Here is an 18,165-nt window from a genome sequence, read left to right on the forward strand (position 1 = left end):
TTGTCTCCATTAATCCGGCGCAGTGTTTAATATTTGTATACTGGATCCAGATAATATTGAGGACAGCTGACATTGGTAATGAAGGGGAAAGTGAAGCATTCACACAGCAGGGGCACAGGGCTGTGCTTATACCTGGCTCTGTGCTCTATTAATTTCCCCAGAGCTGCTCCATGCTCTGTACACACGCTGCTGCTCCATGCTCTGTACACACGCTGCTGCTCCATGCTCTGTACACACGCTGCTGCTACATCCAAAGTCAACTGCAGCAGGGAAAAAAGGGGACGGTGCTGTAAGGTGTGAGCTGAGCTGCAGGATGCCTGCAGATATTCTGGTGTCTCAACTTGTGCCTGCCCCCAGACACGGCAACAGCCCCAGTCTGAGGGGGGGGATTCTGGGCAGTTGTAATCCCCCTCTGTGTTTGCCTATGGGACGGTCCCTCTGTTACTGCTAAAAAGTGAGCAGAAGTAGAAATGTGATCTTTACCCCTCTCCAGTACATATTTGTGTTATATACCGTACATTTGACAAGTACAACAGCCTGGTTTTGCAGCAGTGCAATAAAGCTGAGATCATTTCATGGAGGACAGGGCCTGGGTATCCATCTATCGGTCACCTCATTCTGGGATTTCAGCCTCAATTCACTAAGCTTATCTCCTGCCTTTAAAATGTTTCTAGAGTTATCACCGTGGTGACGAGGCATTTAGTATTCAGGAAACATTTTACCTCAGGCAAACCTAAAGTTAACTCTTCTGTCTTTAAAATAACTTCAGAATTCTTAAGTTTTTAAAGACAGGCTGTTAATTAACTGCGTGTGAAAATAACTACAGAGGAGGCAACTTAAAGCGGTATTGTCACCATAAAAATCAAATTTCAACAGCAACTGGTCTGAGTGTATTAAGTGATAAAGATGCTAATCCTGCATTCAAAACTTGCAAAACTTTTTCTGCTCTTATGGTTTGTAGTTATCATTTACTTTAGGAGCACTGGCCCTAGTGCCAAACAGTGCCAAAGAGTTGAATTCTGGGAGTTCTTTTTATCTATAATATATTCCTCCTCTTCCATTTATTTCCCTGCCTAGCTTTCTTATCTGAAACGCCTCTGCTCACTTGTGTTTACAAGCAAGGCTGAGGTGGCTCAGCGTTTGGAGAATAAGACAGTGTAGTTCCTAGTATACACCTCAGTGGGAGTGTCTGAAGACAGTGTAGTTCCTAGTATACACCTCAGTGGGAGTGTCTGAAGACTTTGGGAGGAGGGCAGCTAATGAATACACAATGAGCAAGAGAAGGGAGGGGGGGAAACAAGAGTCAGAGAGGATATGATGTCAGCATTAGCTTGGCAAGACGGCCACTGCCTAGACTAGATTTTTCTGCTTTTCCTTTATAAAATTCACAGGAATCAGTACGTGGATAGCACAATACATCTGTTATGTAAGTAGGACTAGTATTTATCTACTTATATATGTGTTTATCTCTCACTGTGTGGCGGCAAGTTTTCTCTTGCCTTATTATCTCCAGCATGATCTTAGTGAATTGAGCCAATGTTTATTGCAGCGTAAAGTGACAATTTCTACTTCACACATAACATGGTGGAGGTGCAGGGTGGAAAACCAAAACCGCTGAAACAAATATGAGATTATGCAAAAATTAAGCACTATACTTTCCAAGTCCAATGATCATATCAGCCTGCTTGTGATAGTGCTGTCCACACTAGGTACTGTTGTCCTCAGGCTATGACCAGGTCATGGGGACAAAGGTTTCCTCCAGTACTGATCATGTCACAAGATCGTTCATAGGTACATGGACACCTGTGTAACACTGTTGCTGTGGGGGAGGCCTTTGTTCTAATGTTGCCCAATTTGTTGCCTTTTCATCTTTTTACTGAAGATAAGAGTATTTGCAATGTCACATGCCTGCAGGTCATTAAGTCACCTTATTCCCATGACAGTATCAAACAGGCCTCAAGAAAGCAGACTGAATCTCTACTTGGAATTTTTTTGTGTAACCATGGTACCATATGATATCCCGCCATTCCCCGGCTGCAGTTTGTCAGTCATGGGAGCCAACTTATTGTCCACAAGGAGCCATGTTTGTTGAGCACAGAGAGTCTTCTCCTCCTGGAACTTTGGGATGTGTACTGCTTGGCTAGTTTGCTGGCATGTTTTAATCCTTTTTGCTAGCAAGCTGCTCATGTGTGGACAGGTCACAGACAAATCCTTCCATCCCTCAGCCTATGTCTCATGTACTATGAGAGCTTTAATACACAATACATAGTTGTAGAGCTATGTAGCTAGAGGTCCAAAGAAATTTTAATATAGTTATATCTGTAAAATTATGAAAAAAAAATATTGTCACCTACTTTAATTTACCTAACCTAATAAATGTAAATGTACTGTACATAAACCTATCTGTGCATGCAAATGGTTGTGAATGTGCTTTCTTCTGCTAAAATTTGTTTTTGGGTAAGTGTTAGGCTAGGCTGTACCTACACCCGATATACATTTTTATCTTACCAGCTGTTCAGCAAGGATGCTGACTGAAGTGTTTAGCATACAGCTAACAAGATTCACTACCTACATGTGTTGTGTACATGATGTATGGTTAGCAGCCAGCACATAAACCTGCAAAACTAAAGGTGGCCACACACGATACAATAAAATGATCCGATTTTACGGCAATTCAATAAAAACGATCGGATATCTTTTTTTTTTTTTTTTTTTTTTTTCATTCGACTGAAAAATCCAATTGGATTTTCCGTTTTCTTCGATTTTAATCGATCCGGAATGCTAGATATTTTTCTTCAATCTTTCTAAAGATTGTATGGTGTGTTTTGGATTGTCAATTTATTAATATACACACCCTAGCAATTTTGTCAGTTTTCAATCATTTTTATCATAACTGGGGGAAAATTGAACAAATGTGTGTGGTACATTGGTCATATTTTTGAAATGTTACAATCAGTCAGAAAAATGTATTGCAATTCTTAAATTGAACAAATAGTTAAAAAATTGTATTGTGTTTGACCACCTAAGGGTGCATACACACATCCAATTTTCACCACCTCCGTGTAGTGTAAATGTGTGTGCCAGGCTTAAATTGTTACAAAACCTAACTGCTTTTGTTTACTCCCATAGGCCAGCCTCTGACGGTCAAGTGTTGCACCCAACATTGTTTCATATATAACAAGAGTGCAGCATAACCATGCCTGAGAAAATCAGGTCAGTCATATAATCATAATATACTATGGAATTGGATGAAACTATAATAAGCAGGATCAGGGCCGGCTTTAGGTTTCGCAGCGCCCTGAGTGAAACCTGATTTTGGTGCTCCCCGGGCATCCTCACACACAGGTCCATATGCAATTCACCTTTTCTCATGAGTTATCTCCTAGGAGGTCATTTTCATCTTCTCTTTAAAATAACTTTTCAGCATTTTACAATTGAACAAGTACCTAAAAGTTGGTGAGAAAGTGCTATCAAAATCATTGTATTTTCTTGCTTGCTGGTGGTTTAAAAGGCATTTTATGACAAGGTGTGAAATTATCACCTAGGAGAAAACTGAGGAGAAAAAGTGAACTGCATATGGGCCACTCACTTTTGTCTTTGCAAGAATAAAGCGTAACAGCAACAACCAAAAAAACAGTCTGACAGAACTCTGAATTGGAATTCAAATAAAATTGATAGCATTTCTAAATGAAATGTTTATTTTTCAAAAAACAGCTCAAGATCTGCTGAAAAGATGACTAGTGATAATAATAAACACAGCCCTAAGTACTTCCGCCCGCCCCCCCCCCCTTTACATATTAATTACTTAACTGTATAAAAGGACAAGTATACCCCCTCCCCGGCACCACCCTCACCCTCCTCCTTAAAGAGAATCTGTATTGTTAAAATCGCTCAAAAGTAAACATACCAGTGCGTTAGGGGACATCTCCTATTACCCTCTGTCACAATTTCGCCGCTCCTCGCCGCATTAAAAGTGGTTAAAAACAGTTTTAAAAAGTTTGTTTATAAACAAACAAAATGGCCATCAAAACAGGAAGTAGGTTGATGTACAGTATGTCCACACATAGAAAAATACATCCATTCACAAGCAGGCTGTATACACCCTTCCTTTTGAATCTCAAGAGATCATTTGTGTGTTTCTTTCCCCCTGCAGTTCTCATGCACTGAAGTTTCAGGCTGCTCTTTACTTCCTGCAAACAGCTTTGCCCTTCTTTGTAATTCCTCAGTATGTGAAAGCCCAGCCAGCTCAGAGGACGATTTATCCAGCTTGTAAAAGATAAGAGAGAAGAGAGAAGCTGCCCTAATCTAAATAATAAACAGGCAGTGTGCATAGAGAGGCCTGGAAGGGGGAGTTCATAACAGAACCACAACACTGAAGAACTTGGCAGCCTTCCAGACACAGGCCGACAAGTCTGACAGGGGAAAGATGCATTGATTTATTACAGAGACTGTGATAGCAGAAAGTGCTGCAGTTAGCCAGAACACATTAGAATAGCTTTTGGAACTTGTAGGATGATAAAAAACAGGATGCAATTTTTGTTACGGAGTCTCTTTAAAATACATTATAGGACACATATCACTGTCACTACTCTCACTAGTGCCTCTAGAGGGCGGCGCAAGAGGCAGCCACCTGCAGCAAGAGGCAGCAGCAGGTTCCTGGAGTCTTTGCCCTCCATCACCCCCATTAGCACCGGGGGGCGGAGCTACCACCCACAGCAGCCACTGACGGACCCGGAGCCAGGTACAAATGTGGCCAGGGTCAGACTAGTTACAAGAAGTCAGGAGGGCGATCTGTGCTGTGTACATGCGCCCCTGGTTGCCGCGCACTGAGCGACGCTCCGGTCGCTCAGGTCAAAGGCCAGCTATGAGCAGCATCAGTTTTTCACCTTAGCCATTCTCACCTTTCTTCTTCAGGCTCAGAAGGCCAAACAGATCATGTGTGCGGCTTTCCCAATGTTTAGCAGCGAGCTGCCTTTATAAATAATAACTATGTACACAAAGCTCACTTTCTGTTGTTGACTGATGTAGGATTTGAACATGTTGATTTAAAAAAAAAAATATATATATACACATACATATACACATACATACAAATACTGTATTCTAGTATTGTTTTACTTGAAGACTTGTTGCAATCTGTTCCATTATACCCTCTGTGTAAAAATTTTTTAAATTATCCTTATTACTATTATTTTCAATTCAAGATATTGGATGGAGCTCTGTCATATTTACTGATGAGGAAAAACCTAGGCAATTAGCCAAGGCACAATTTACGCAGTGATTTCTTTGCTTCGCTTGTACAGCAAGAATATCAGAAAGGCACTGACAGGTAGAACATTTCTTACTGCCATGTACATTCTCCCCTGGACACTCCAGTTTTCTTTCCAAAACCGTACCAATAGGTTAATTGGCTTTCCAGTTCCCCTCAAACTGGCCATAGACTTTAGTAGGGCTCTCCCAGGGACAATTATTGACACGCGTTGTTCAGTTTACTGAAGCCCTATATAATTGCATAATAATAATACATAGGATTGTGACCAGGGTCTCACTGCCACTAAAACCATCAAGTACACATTGGGTCAAAACTTTGGAAATTCTGTCATTGTAGTGAACCTCCAATATGGAAGACAATCTTTAAAGGTGCCCATGCATCAGACGATGATAGACAGATCGACCAAGAGTCAGATCTCTCTCTGATCGAATCTGATCAGAGAGACATCTGTTGCCTGCCCACACACTGCAGGCTGATTCCTGATCGATTTCAGCAGGAAATCTCTCAAAAATCGGCCTTGTGATGACGCCGCATCCGCCACCCTTGGCACTGTTCCCCAATGTAAAATGTGCCCCCGGTTTACCGATGAGTATACCTTACCTGTCGGTGTCTGCCGCTGGCTCTGTGCTCCGCCCACATACACACACACCCCACGTGGTTGTCGCCACTGGGGCTTGTTCCGGCATCGCACGCCATTACCAGTACGCACCTGATCGAGCATGTCGGCTACTGCAGCATGTGCAATCGATACGTGCAACCAATTTCGGACTAAAATTAGTCACATCACCGATAGGGCATGCTCTTGGCGGCACAGATTTTTATCAGGTTATAATCCTTTATCCGATTATAATAATTGAATCGGATGATCGATTGACCACCTTGATGTATGGCCTGATATATGGCCACCTTAAGACCAATTGTTCCAAACTGTTGCTTTATTTGTTAGTTAAGTTGGTGAGTTGATAAGGAATCCTCTTCAAGTAGCAGTTGATGAGGTCACATTAGACGTATTCTATCCATAGCAGATAACAGAGCAGTGCATTGTACCATTTGTAGTAAATACGAGTACCAGTATTTGTAATGCTTCAAACTACTTATCAGTTGTATGTATTCGTACTTGTGTTCATGGATGTCCTGGTTGTAATGTAAAGTATATTTAGCTACTTATGTATCTATGCTCCCCACTATTTAGTACTATGTACAGTGTCAAGGAATATGTTGGTGCTTTAGATATAACAAAATAATAGTAATCTCTACATACAGCCTACCTGCAAAACTCATCAATGGAGGCATTGCTGGCCTGGTGGGAGTCACCTGCGTCTTTCCCATAGATCTGGCGAAGACTCGACTGCAGAATCAGCAAGGACAAGGCGTGTACCGAGGAATGTAAGTACATGATGGGAATATAATTGTAGTTGGGTTTGGGCAGGGTCTATTCGGTAAAATTTAAGGCACATCTCAAGGTTTAATGTGATGTGGAATTTGAAGAAAAGAGAGATGCTTGTGAGAAGTCCTGTAAAGGTAATTGTAAAGGTGGCCTTGTGGTACATACATACATACATACATACATACATACATACATACATACATACATACATACATACATACATACATACATACATACATATATGGTACAATTTTTCATTTTTTTTTTTGATTAGATAATTTCATTCGATTATTCTGTTAGATCGAATATGAAGATTTTTCCAGCATGTCCGATCAGATTTTTCTCGAAAAAACGGGATAATCCTTCGAATTTCTTGATCGAAAAAAAAAAAATATATATATTTTCAACTTTCATTCAATTTGATCATTTAGATCGAATAAAAGGGAAAATTGAACGTTTTTATTGTATCGTGTATGGGCACCATAAGGACAGAGGAAAGGAGATTGTGTACAGAGCAAAGGCTTTGTGGTGGGGCTGGTATCGGGAAATGACAGAGGAGATATACAGTACGGAGAAGACAGATTATGGAGAACTTTGTAGGTTAGTAAGGATTAGGCCCCTTCCCCACCTGTGTGCAGCATGCATTGTCCATTGCCATGGCAACACACAGCACTTGCATTGCTTTGCTGTTTTCCTGATGTGGTCACAATCCTATTCATTTATAATGAATGTGATCACCCTGCATTTGTACAAAACTGCATGTGATCATGCGTTGCACTGAAAGGCAAGGCATTGCTGTAAACATCAGTTTATGCACTTCTGATGTCCTTGCAGATCGCATGAACTGTGCATTGCTGAAAATGCGATCAGCAACACTCAAGTGGGAAAGAGACCTGAGAGGTGTGAATGGAGCCCTCTGGATAATTAGCTGCAGGGCTGTCGTCAGGGGCTTATAGGTGTTCTACAGTACTGGGCCCAAGGTTTCAGGCTGTCAATTTTACCTTCCATGGGGGCCCAAGAGGGGCCCTAAAGTGTGCTTAGTATGAAATCCACAACATACAGTATTTATTTAATTTTTTTTTTAACCAATCATTTTATTGAATACAGTATTTATTCTAGAGGCCCTCATTGGCAGACAGCAGAGGGATTGGCATAGAGGAGCAGCAGATGGGAAGTAAGCGAGGAGGATGAGGTGAGCTACAGAGTGCACAGTGGGCTGAAGTAGTGCCAGTACATTAATATTTATGGATAAAGAAGCATACATACACAGTAGTGCATAACATTTGAAAGTGCTGCATGCTAATTTGGGTGCAGCATAAACTGAAAAAATTTCAATTGAAAGGACGCAGCAAATAGCGGTAGTAGAATATTGGTAAATTTACTGTATTTTTTCATACTATAAGACGCGCCTGACCATAAGACGCACCTAGGTTTAGAGGGCAAAAACCAGGGGAAAAAAATGTATACTAAACCTGGTGCATCCATGGTGGAGGGGCATGTTGTGGATTATGCCCCCTTTGTACCCAGACGCGGATCTAGAGGGGTGCAGGCATGGCTGCCCCATGCCACTGCTCCCCACTGTCTGCCTCCCCTCCTGGGTTGCGTCCCCCAACCCATCCACCGCTGCCCTCACACCACCGCTCTGCCTCCTCTCCTGGCAGCGCCCCCCCCTGCTGCGTCTCCATTGGCGTCTCCGCTGGCCTCATGGTAACAGACCACCTAGTGAGATCCTTGGACAGAGAGGGCGCTCGAGCTACCTGGCCGCTGTACTTCAAATGTGGAAGTGACATCACTTCCTGCATTTGGAGTACAGTGGGTAGCTTGTGCACCTTCTCTGTCCAAGGATCTCACTAGGTGGTCTGTTAACATGACGCCGGTGGGAACTCTGCTATGGCAGCGGTGGGGGAGCGGCATGCACCAGGATACAGGTACAGCAGTACAGCAAGCGGCCTGCACCCAGCGACCATTCACTCTGCCCAGCCATCCTGACCTGTACCCAGCCATTCCCCCCCCCCCCCCCGGGCGTGCACTCAGCCACTCCTCACCCTGCAGCCAGCCACCCTTCACCCAGCCACCCTGCAGCCAGCCACACTTCACGCAGCCACCCTTCACCCAGCACCCAGCCACCCTTTACGCAGCCACCCTTCACCCAACTACCCAGCACCCAGCCACTATTCTCCCTGCAGCCAGCCACCCTGCACCCAGCCACCCTTCACCCAGCACCCAGTTACCCTTCACCCAGCACCCAGCCACCCTGCAGCCAGCCACCCTTCACCCTTTACCCAGCCACCCTTTACCCAGCCACTATTCACCCTGCATCCAGCCACCCTGCACCCAGCCACCCTTCACCCAGCACCCAGCCACCCTGCACCTAGCCACTATTCACCCTGCACCCAGCCACCCTTCACCCAGCCACCCTTCACCCAGCCTCCCTTCACCCAGCACCCAGCCACCCTGCACCTAGCCACTATTCACCCAGCACCCAGCCACCCTTCACCCAGTTATCCTTCACCCAGCCACCCTTCACCCTGCAGCCAGCCACCCTTCACCCAGCATCCAGCCACCCTTTACCTAGCCACCCTTCATCCCCGGGCGTGCACTCAGCCACTCCTCACCCTGCAGTCAGCCACCCTTCACCCAGCCACCCTGCAGCCAGCCACACTTCACCCAGCCACCCTTTACACAGCCACCCTTCACCCAGCACCCAGCCACTATTCTCCCTGCAGCCAGCCACCCTGCACCCAGCCACCCTTCACCCAGCACCCTGTTACCCTGCACCTAGCCACTATTCACCCTGCATCCAGCCACCCTTCACCCAGTTACCCTTCACCCTGCAGCCAGCCACCCTTCACCCAGCATCCAGCCACCCTTTACCTAGCCACCCTTCACCCAGCACCAAGACACCCTTTACCCAGCCATCCTTCACCCAGCACCCAGCCAGCCACTATTCACCCAGCAGCCAGCCACCCAGCACCCAGCCATCCTGCACCCAGTTACCCTTCACCCTGCAGCCAGCCACCCTTCACCCAGCCACCCTGCAGCCAGCCACCCTTCAACTAGCCACCCAGCCACCCTGCACCCAGCCACTATTCACCCAGCCACCCTGCAGCCAGCCACTATTCACCCTTCACCCAGCCACTATTCACCCTGCAGCCAGCCACCCTTTACCCTGCAGCCAGCCACCCTTCACCCTGCAGCCAGCCACCCTTCACCCAGCACCCTTCACCCAGCCTCCCTTTACCCTTCACCCAGCCTCCCTTTACCCTTCACCCAGCCTCCCTTCACCCTTCACCCAGCCTCCCTTCACCCAGCCACCCTTCACCTAGCCACCCTTCACCCTGCAGCCAGCCACCCTTCACCCAGTTACCCAGCCACCCTTCACCCTGCAGCCAGCCACCCTGCAACCAGCCACCCTTTACCCTTTACCCAGCCACCCTTTACCTAGCCACCCTTCACCCAGCACCCAGACACCCTTTACCCAGCCATCCTTCACCCAGCACCCAGCCAGCCACTATTCACCCTTCACCCAGCCACCCTTCACCCAGCCACCCTTCACCCAGCCACCCTTCACCCAGCCACCCTGCACCCAGCCACCCTGCACCCAGCCACCCTGCACCCAGCCACTATTCACCCTTCACCCAGCCACACTGCAGCCAGCCACCCTTCAACTAGCCACCCAGCCACCCTGCACCCAGCCACTATTCACCCTGCAGCCAGTTACCCTTCACCCTGCACCCAGCCACCCTTCACCCTTTGCCCAGCCACCCTTTACCCAGCCACTCTCCACCCTGCCTGCCACCCTTTACCCAGCCACCCTCCACCCAGCCACCCTTCACCCTGCCTGCCACCATGCACCCTGCCACCCAGCACCCAGCCACCCTTTACTCAGCCACCCTTCACCCTGCATCCAGCCACTCTTCACCCTGCACCAAGCCACCCTGCACTCAGCCACCCTTCATCTAGCCACCCACCCAGCCACCCTTCAACCTGCCCAAGCCACCCTGCATGCAGACTCACCCTGCACCCAGACCCTGCCACCCTGTTCCAGCCACCCTGCACCCAGACTCAGCCTGCAGTCGGACCCAGCCACCCTGCCCCAGCCACCCTTCATCTAGCCACACACTCTGCACCCTAACCTAGCTACCCTTCAAGAGAAAAAGGAGTAGGGGGGTTCACTTTTAGTGTTTGCCATAGGCGCCATATTACCCAGATACGCCTCTGTTTGTACCTCATGCCTCCTTGTACCTCTTGTGTCTCTTGTGTCTGTCCCTCTTGTGTCATCCTCTATGCCCCTTTGTGTCCTCCTGTGCATCGGCACAGAACAGGGATTTCCCGACATTGCGGCGGGTTGGAGGTTCGTATTGGCAGTTGTTCACAAGTCAGGAACTCTTTGCATTTAGACTATAAGACGCAATGACTCTTTTCCCCCTCCCTTCTGGGGTATAAACAGTGAGTCTTACAGTCCAGAAAATACAGTAAATATTATTATTATTATTATTCTACTGTGAAATATTGCTAACAGTTTCAGATATTTCACTATGACCTAACCTCACCCCACAAAGAACCCTCCCCTGGTGGTGCCTAACCTTAACCTCCCCCCCCCCCCCCCCCAGTCGCCTAACCTTAACCACTCCTTAGTGGGCAACTAACCTGGCCCCTTGGGTCCCTAACCTTAACCCCCCCCCAGTGTGCAACTAACATTAACCCCCCCCACACACACACACACACACACACACACCCTAAACCTCCACAACAAATCTGGGCCACTTCTACATAGCGAGAGCCGGGGCCACCCACTATGCGAACTGAAACTACTAATAGTGGACACTTCGCGCACGCTATTAGTAGTCGCAGTTCGCATAGCAGGCAGCCCTGGCATCCGTTATTTAGCGCTGGTCCATGTATGTTGTGCTTCATTTAGCTGTTCCAGCTAATGGTTGCTGGATGTGTTGTCTATTGATGACAGTGGGGAGCGTTTGGTGTAGAGTGTTGGGGTCACTAGAGGTCACATCAGCTGATTGCACACAGTGATACATGTCTCCAGCATTCCTTTTCATTCACTACACATTCCGAGTATTCTCCTAGTGTGACACTGACAGTTCCAGGCAAGCTGCATCTTGTGTCTGCAGACAGACAGTGTACATTGCGTCTCAAACAGACCGGGCAAAGCATGCTGCTTCCATGGGCTTCTGTATCTTGTAATAAGGTAATCTTATAGTGAAATTCTACTTTGGCTACCGATTTGCTATAAACGCTGCTCAACTTTGCACAAACCAATTTGCAACCAGAAATAATTTACGAAAACTGATAGCAAAAATTGCTCTTCTTTTCAAGCCTCGACTTTTTCTGCATGAATAATTATCTGCAAAAGGCAGAAACAGTTGTTACTTTTGTGAACTGACTGGTAGCAGCATTGACACTAGTATAGCATGAAGAAAAACAAAGTAAGCAACCTGTTAGTCAGTAGTCCTAGCAATACCTAGAGCTGTACTGAAGACATGGCTTACTTACTAATAAACAGCTGCCACCATACTCACCCTGTACTACCTAGTATACCACCGATTTGGAAGTACAGTTAAGGCAGAGAGCAGTACAGACTTTACTTGCTGCATAGTTATTTTATTTCTGTGCACTATATAGAATCAGAATGCTGAAAATCTGAACACCTGAACTGTATGTTCCAAGAGAACAAATTACTAGGTGCGACACCGTGACTGCCAGGCCATGAGCATTTTATCCCTGGTTGGCAATGCTTCTCGATCTATTTCAGATAAGCTGCTGTTTCAGGCTCGGTCAGTTCTGACAACCAGCCCAAGCTGGTGAATTTCCTTTGGTAGAATTTTATAGCTGATAACCCCCCACCCCCTTATGCTATGATGAATCATGCTGCCTTGCTTTCAGCACCTTACAAAATCTTCTGTTATTAAAGCTATAGCAGTTCCATTTGTGGTGACAACACCCTGCAGCACCCTGCCCTCAGCCTGGCACTGTGGGCCTGATTTACTGCTCTTCTCCTGTGTCAGTAATCATTGCCAAACATAAGGGATCTAGGGATCTACCAGACCTGGCCTGAATCTGTTGACAGTCTTCTGCTACTGGGTGGGAACACTTAGCAGTTCTTACAGGTTATATGTGATCATAGTGAGGGTTTCTGAGAAGTGAATGAGTGAATGTGAGAGTCATGCACTCACCAATATCTTTATTTTACAAGAGAACTTCAGAGTGCAGTGGTGTAACTACACGTTGTGGGACCCCAATACAAATATCTGATTAATTGGTCCCTTGTTCTCCCATACATTACTCCCCTCACCGCCTCCTAGTCCTACATACTGTACTCTCTCTACTCCCATTCCTGCTACTCCATACAGTTTTCCCCACACCTGCCCCCGCATATTGTGCTTCCCTCACATACTACTGAACTCCTATACTGTACTTCCCTCTCTCACTTCTGGCCCCCATACTGAGCTCACCTCTAATACTACTGAACCCCCATGTTGTTCCTCTCTCCTGCTCCCCCATGCTTTGCTCCCCTATCTCACTCCTGTTCCTCTCTCCTGCTCCCCAATGCTGTGCTCCCCTATCTCACTCATGTTCCTCTCTCCTGCTCCCCCAAGCTGTCTCACTCCTGTTCCTTTCCTGCTCTCCCATTCTGTGCTCCCCTATCTCACTCCTGTTCCTCTCCTGCTCCCCCATGCTGTGCTCCCCTATCTCACTCCTGTTCCTCTCTCCCTCTCCCCCAGGCTGTGCTCCCCTATCTCACTCCTGTTCCTCTCTCCTGCTCCCCCAGGCTGTGCTCCCCTATCTCACTCCTGTTCCTCTCTCCTGCTCCCCCATGCTGTGCTCCCCTATCTCACTCCTGTTCCTCTCCCTCTCCCCCAGGCTGTGCTCCCCTATCTCACTCCTGTTCCTCTCTCCTGCTCCCCCATGCTGTGCTCCCCTATCTCACTCCTGTTCCTCTCCTGCTTTCCCATGCTGTGCTCCCCTATCTCACTCCTGTTCCTCTCCTGCTTTCCCATGCTGTGCTCCCCTATCTCACTCCTGTTCCTCTCCAGCTCCCCCATGCTGTGCTCCCCTATCTCACTCCTGTTCCTCTCCTGCTCTCCCATGCTGTGCTCCCCTATCTCACTCCTGTTCCTCTCCTGCTCCCCCATGCTGTGCTCCCCTATCTCACTCCTGTTCCCCTCTTCAACTCCCCCATGCTGTGCTCCCCTATCTCACTCCTGTTCCTCTTCTGCTCTCCCATGGTGTGCTCCCCTATCTCACTCCAGTTCCTCTCTCCTGCTCCCCCAGGCTGTGCTCCCCTATCTCACTCCTGTTCCTCTCCTGCTCTCCCATGCCATGCTCCCCTATCTCACTCCTGTTCCTCTCTCCTGCTCCCTAATGCTGTGCTCCCCTATCTCACTCCTGTTCCTCTCTTGCTCTCCCATGCCATGCTCCCCTATCTCACTCCTGTTCCTCTCTCCTGCTCCCCAATGCTGTGCTTTCCTATCTCACTCCTGCTCCCCTATGCTGTGTTCCCCTATCTCACTCCTGTTCCTCTCACCTGCTCCCTCATACCGTGCTCGCCATCTCACTCCTGTTCCCCTTTCCAGCTCTCCCATGCTGTGCTCCCCTATCTCACTCCTGTTCCTCTCCTGCTCCCCCAGGCTGTGCTTCCCATCTCACTCCTGTTCCTCTCCAGCTCCCCCATGCTGTGCTCCCCTATCTCACTCCTGTTCCTCTCCTGCTCTACCATGCCGTGCTCCCCTATCTCACTCCTGTTCCTCTCTCCTGCTCCCCCATGCCGTGCTCCCCTATCTCGCTCCTGTTCCTCTCTCCTGCTCCGCCATGCTGTGCTCCCCTATCTCACTCCTTTTCCTCTTCTGCTCTCCCATGCTGTGCTCCCCTATCTCACTGCAGTTCCTCTCTCCTGCTCCCCCATGCTGTGCTCCCCTATCTCACTCCAGTTCCTCTCTCCTGCTCCCCCATGCTGTGATCCCCTATCTCTCTCCTGTTCCTCTCTCCTGTTCCCCCATGCTGTGATCCCCTATCTCACTCCTGCTCCCCTATGCTGTGTTCCCCTATCTCACTCCTGCTCCCCTATGCTGTGTTCCCCTATCTCACTCCTGTTCCTCTCACCTGCTCCCTCATACCGTGCTCGCCATCTCACTCCTGTTCCCCTTTCCAGCTCTCCCATGCTGTGCTCCCCTATCTCACTCCTGTTCCTCTCCTGCTCCCCCAGGCTGTGCTCCCCTATCTCACTCCTGTTCCTCTCCTGCTCTCCCATGCCGTGCTCCCCTATCTCACTCCTGTTCCTCTCTTGCTCTCCCATGCCATGCTCCCCTATCTCACTCCTGTTCCTCTCTCCTGCTCCCCAATGCTGTGCTCCCCTATCTCACTCCTGTTCCTCTCTTGCTCTCCCATGCCGTGCTCCCCTATCTCACTCCTGTTCCTCTCTCCTGCTCCCCAATGCTGTGCTTCCCTATCTCACTCCTGCTCCCCTATGCTGTGCTCCCCTATCTCACTCCTGTTCCTCTCTTGCTCTCCCATGCCATGCTCCCCTATCTCACTCCTGTTTCTCTCTCCTGCTCCCCAATGCTGTGCTCCCCTATCTCACTCCTGTTCCTCTCTCCTGCTCCCCAATGCTGTGCTTCCCTATCTCACTCCTGTTCCTCTCTCCTGCTCCCCAATGCTGGGTTCTCCTATCTTCCTCCTGTTCCTCTTCTGCTCTCCCGTGCCGTGCTCCCCATCTCACTTCTGTTCCTCTCTCCTGCTCCCCAATGCTGTGCTCCCCTATCTCATTCCTGTACCCCTCTCCTGCTCCCCAATGCGGTGTTCCCCTATCTCACTCCTGTTCCTCTCCTGCTTTCCCATGCTGTGCTCCCCTATCTCACTCCTGTTCCTCTCCTGCTTTCCCATGCTGTGCTCCCCTATCTCACTCCTGTTCCTCTCCTGCTTTCCCATGCTGTGCTCCCCTATCTCACTCCTGTTCCTCTCCTGCTTTCCCATGCTGTGCTCCCCTATCTCACTCCTGTTCCTCTCCTGCTCCCCCAGGCTGTGCTCCCCTATCTCATTCCTGTACCCCTCTCCTGCTCTCCCATGCTGTGCTCCCCTATCTCACTCCTGTTCCTCTCCTGCTCTCCCATGCTGTGCTCTCCTATTCCACTCCTGAACCCCTATACTGTGCTCCCTTTTCCCTATACTGTGCACCTCTCTACTACTAGAGAACCCCCATACTGTGCTCCTTGTCTTACTCCTGATACCCAATACAGTACTCTTCACTCTGGTTCTATCATATTGTTATCCCCCCTCCCTCTACTAAAACCTCCCCTACTTCTGCTGCCTTATACAGTACTCCCCTCTCCCAACTCTGCTCCCCCTTACTGTACTCCACTCTCGCCACTAAACCCACATAATATACTTCTCTCCTGCACCCTATCTTGTACTTTCCTCTCCCTCTCCTGCTCCCCATATTGTACTCCACTCTCACTCCTAAACTCCATACTTTATTCCCCTCTCCCTTTCCTGCTCACCACATTGTACTCCCCTCTCCCACTCAGGGCCAGAGCTACCATAAGAAAAAATGGGCAATTGCCCTAGGGCCCCAGAGCCTGTAGGGGCCCCCAAGGTGTCCCTCCCCCATCTTAACTGTTGCTCCCCAGGGACCCTGCAGAGTTTTTGGCAGAGTAGCGTCTCTCCGTGCTGGCGGGCAGGTGAGACACTACACTGACATAGACACTGCAGAGGTCCTAGGGAGCACAGTTAAGTTGGGAGGTGATCGGGGGAGGGTCAGCAGCCAGCTCAGGGGCCCAGGAGGGAAATTTGGCTGCAACAAAGGGCCTCTAATGATGCTTTTTGGTTGAGGGAGTGTCAGTTGGGGGGGCCCCAGGCTAATTTTGCCCTAGGGCCCAATTGTTACTTGAATTGGCCCTGCTCCCACTCCCCATATGCTACTCTCCCCTCTCATTACTAAACCCCCATACTATACTCCCCTCTGCACTGCTACCTCCACATACTGTACTCAGGGCCTGATTTGTACTCTTTACCGCCCAAGGCCACTGTCACCAGCCGCCTCCCTTCAGTATAGGTAGCGAGATGACCCCTCCCCCCTTCCCTCCAATATAAGTAGCCAGATGACCCCTCCCCCCCTTCCCTCTAGTATAGGTAGCCAGATGGCCCCTACCCTATTTCCCTACAGTATAGGTAGTCAGATGAATCCCTTAAACCCTTCTTAGCCCCCCTCCCTTTCAGTATAGGTAGCCAGCTCGGTTTCACACTGCAGAAGCCATCAGTGTCACTTATTTATCCACTTGTCTCCGGTGCAGGAGCTTCCTCTTCCTTTCCAACTCCAATGCTGCCCAAGTCCATAGCCGCCGGCCACAATACAATTGTGGACAGCGAGAAAGGGGGTGCTACACCGGCGGCAAGCAGCAGAGTACTGCGCTTAGGCGCTCGCCTGATCTCCCTGCATTGCAGCATTTGCAAGCTTGCAAATTCTGCACCAGTTTAGCCTTCTGCTTTGGTGCCCTTGCTGCTGTGGAGCTCTAGGCCATGGCCTAGGTGGCCTTGTCCTAAATCCGGCCCTGACTGTACTGTGCTTCTGACTCCCACTACTGAATACCATAGTCCCCTCTCCCACTCCTGCTTTCCTATATTTTACTCCTCTCTCCTACTCTTGCTCCTCCATACTGTGCACCCCTCCCCCATTCTTGCCTCAATTTACTGTGCAGTGTGTTAGCAGCTGTTTTACTAAATTGCTTGTTTTGCCACATGATAGGGTGGCCTCTTGAGCGCATCCCAGTGCCTGCAGCTCTTGAGTGCTTTGAGTCCGACAGGAGAAAAGCGCTATACAAATGTTCAGATTATTATGGTAATCTTAATATGGCCAGCATTAGGAATGTGCTATTTGCTGTACCCTGTGAGACATCAAATATTTTAAAAGACTCTCACTCCCAAATGAGGACTGCATTCTTTTGCCATCCTATAAGAGATCTTATTTTTTTTTTCTTAACAATAACGCTGACCAGATCAAAATCAACTTTTTTTTTTTAACAATAAAGACCTTTTTTATTATTATTTACTTGGTTTCTTTGAAAAGTGTGTGTGAAACATTCTGGGGGGACCCCCACCCCCAGTCTCTCACTTTCTCTCCTACTTTGTCTCCCCTTCTCCACTAGGTTTGACTGTTTGATAAAGACTGTGCGCTCAGAAGGATTCTTTGGCATGTACAGAGGTATGATGTGGGAATGAGATCAGAGCTGTGTGTTGCAATGTTATTTTGCTGAACTAGGTGAGCAGGTACCGTAATTGCCAGGAGGCCTCACAGAACAAACATCAAGTGATGCAAGTGTCAGCTGATCCCATCTGGTATATTATATTATCAACTCACCGACACACTAGAGATGATTTGGAAAAAAAATGGTAGGAAATTCTCTGCTTATTCTCTTTATGGAAAAACAAAAAGAAAAAAAAAACACTGCAGGGGCACACCCGCAGACTTGGAGGAGGATTTGAGATTACTGGTTGA

General features: G+C 48.4%; 1 protein-coding gene across 4 annotated transcripts in view; it reads left to right on the forward strand.

Moving 5' to 3' along the window:
• The window catches only part of SLC25A18 (solute carrier family 25 member 18), a 52,096-nt gene that overhangs the window by 7,218 nt on the left and 26,713 nt on the right, over positions 1-18,165 (forward strand). For 2 of the 4 annotated variants that reach the window (XM_068277265.1, XM_068277264.1), the window contains 3 exons: positions 3,130-3,213; positions 6,536-6,658; positions 17,774-17,871. In XM_068277265.1, coding sequence (XP_068133366.1) covers positions 3,197-3,213; positions 6,536-6,658; positions 17,774-17,871 — 238 coding nt within the window. In that variant the 5' untranslated portion in view covers positions 3,130-3,196. Of the gene's footprint in view, positions 1-3,129; positions 3,214-6,535; positions 6,659-7,773; positions 7,852-17,773; positions 17,872-18,165 lie in introns of those variants that run through there. The other 2 variants (XM_068277266.1, XM_068277267.1) reach the window with 2 other exon arrangements.

This window comes from Hyperolius riggenbachi, chromosome 3, assembly GCF_040937935.1.
Source record: "Hyperolius riggenbachi isolate aHypRig1 chromosome 3, aHypRig1.pri, whole genome shotgun sequence".
Taxonomy (NCBI): domain Eukaryota; kingdom Metazoa; phylum Chordata; class Amphibia; order Anura; family Hyperoliidae; genus Hyperolius; species Hyperolius riggenbachi.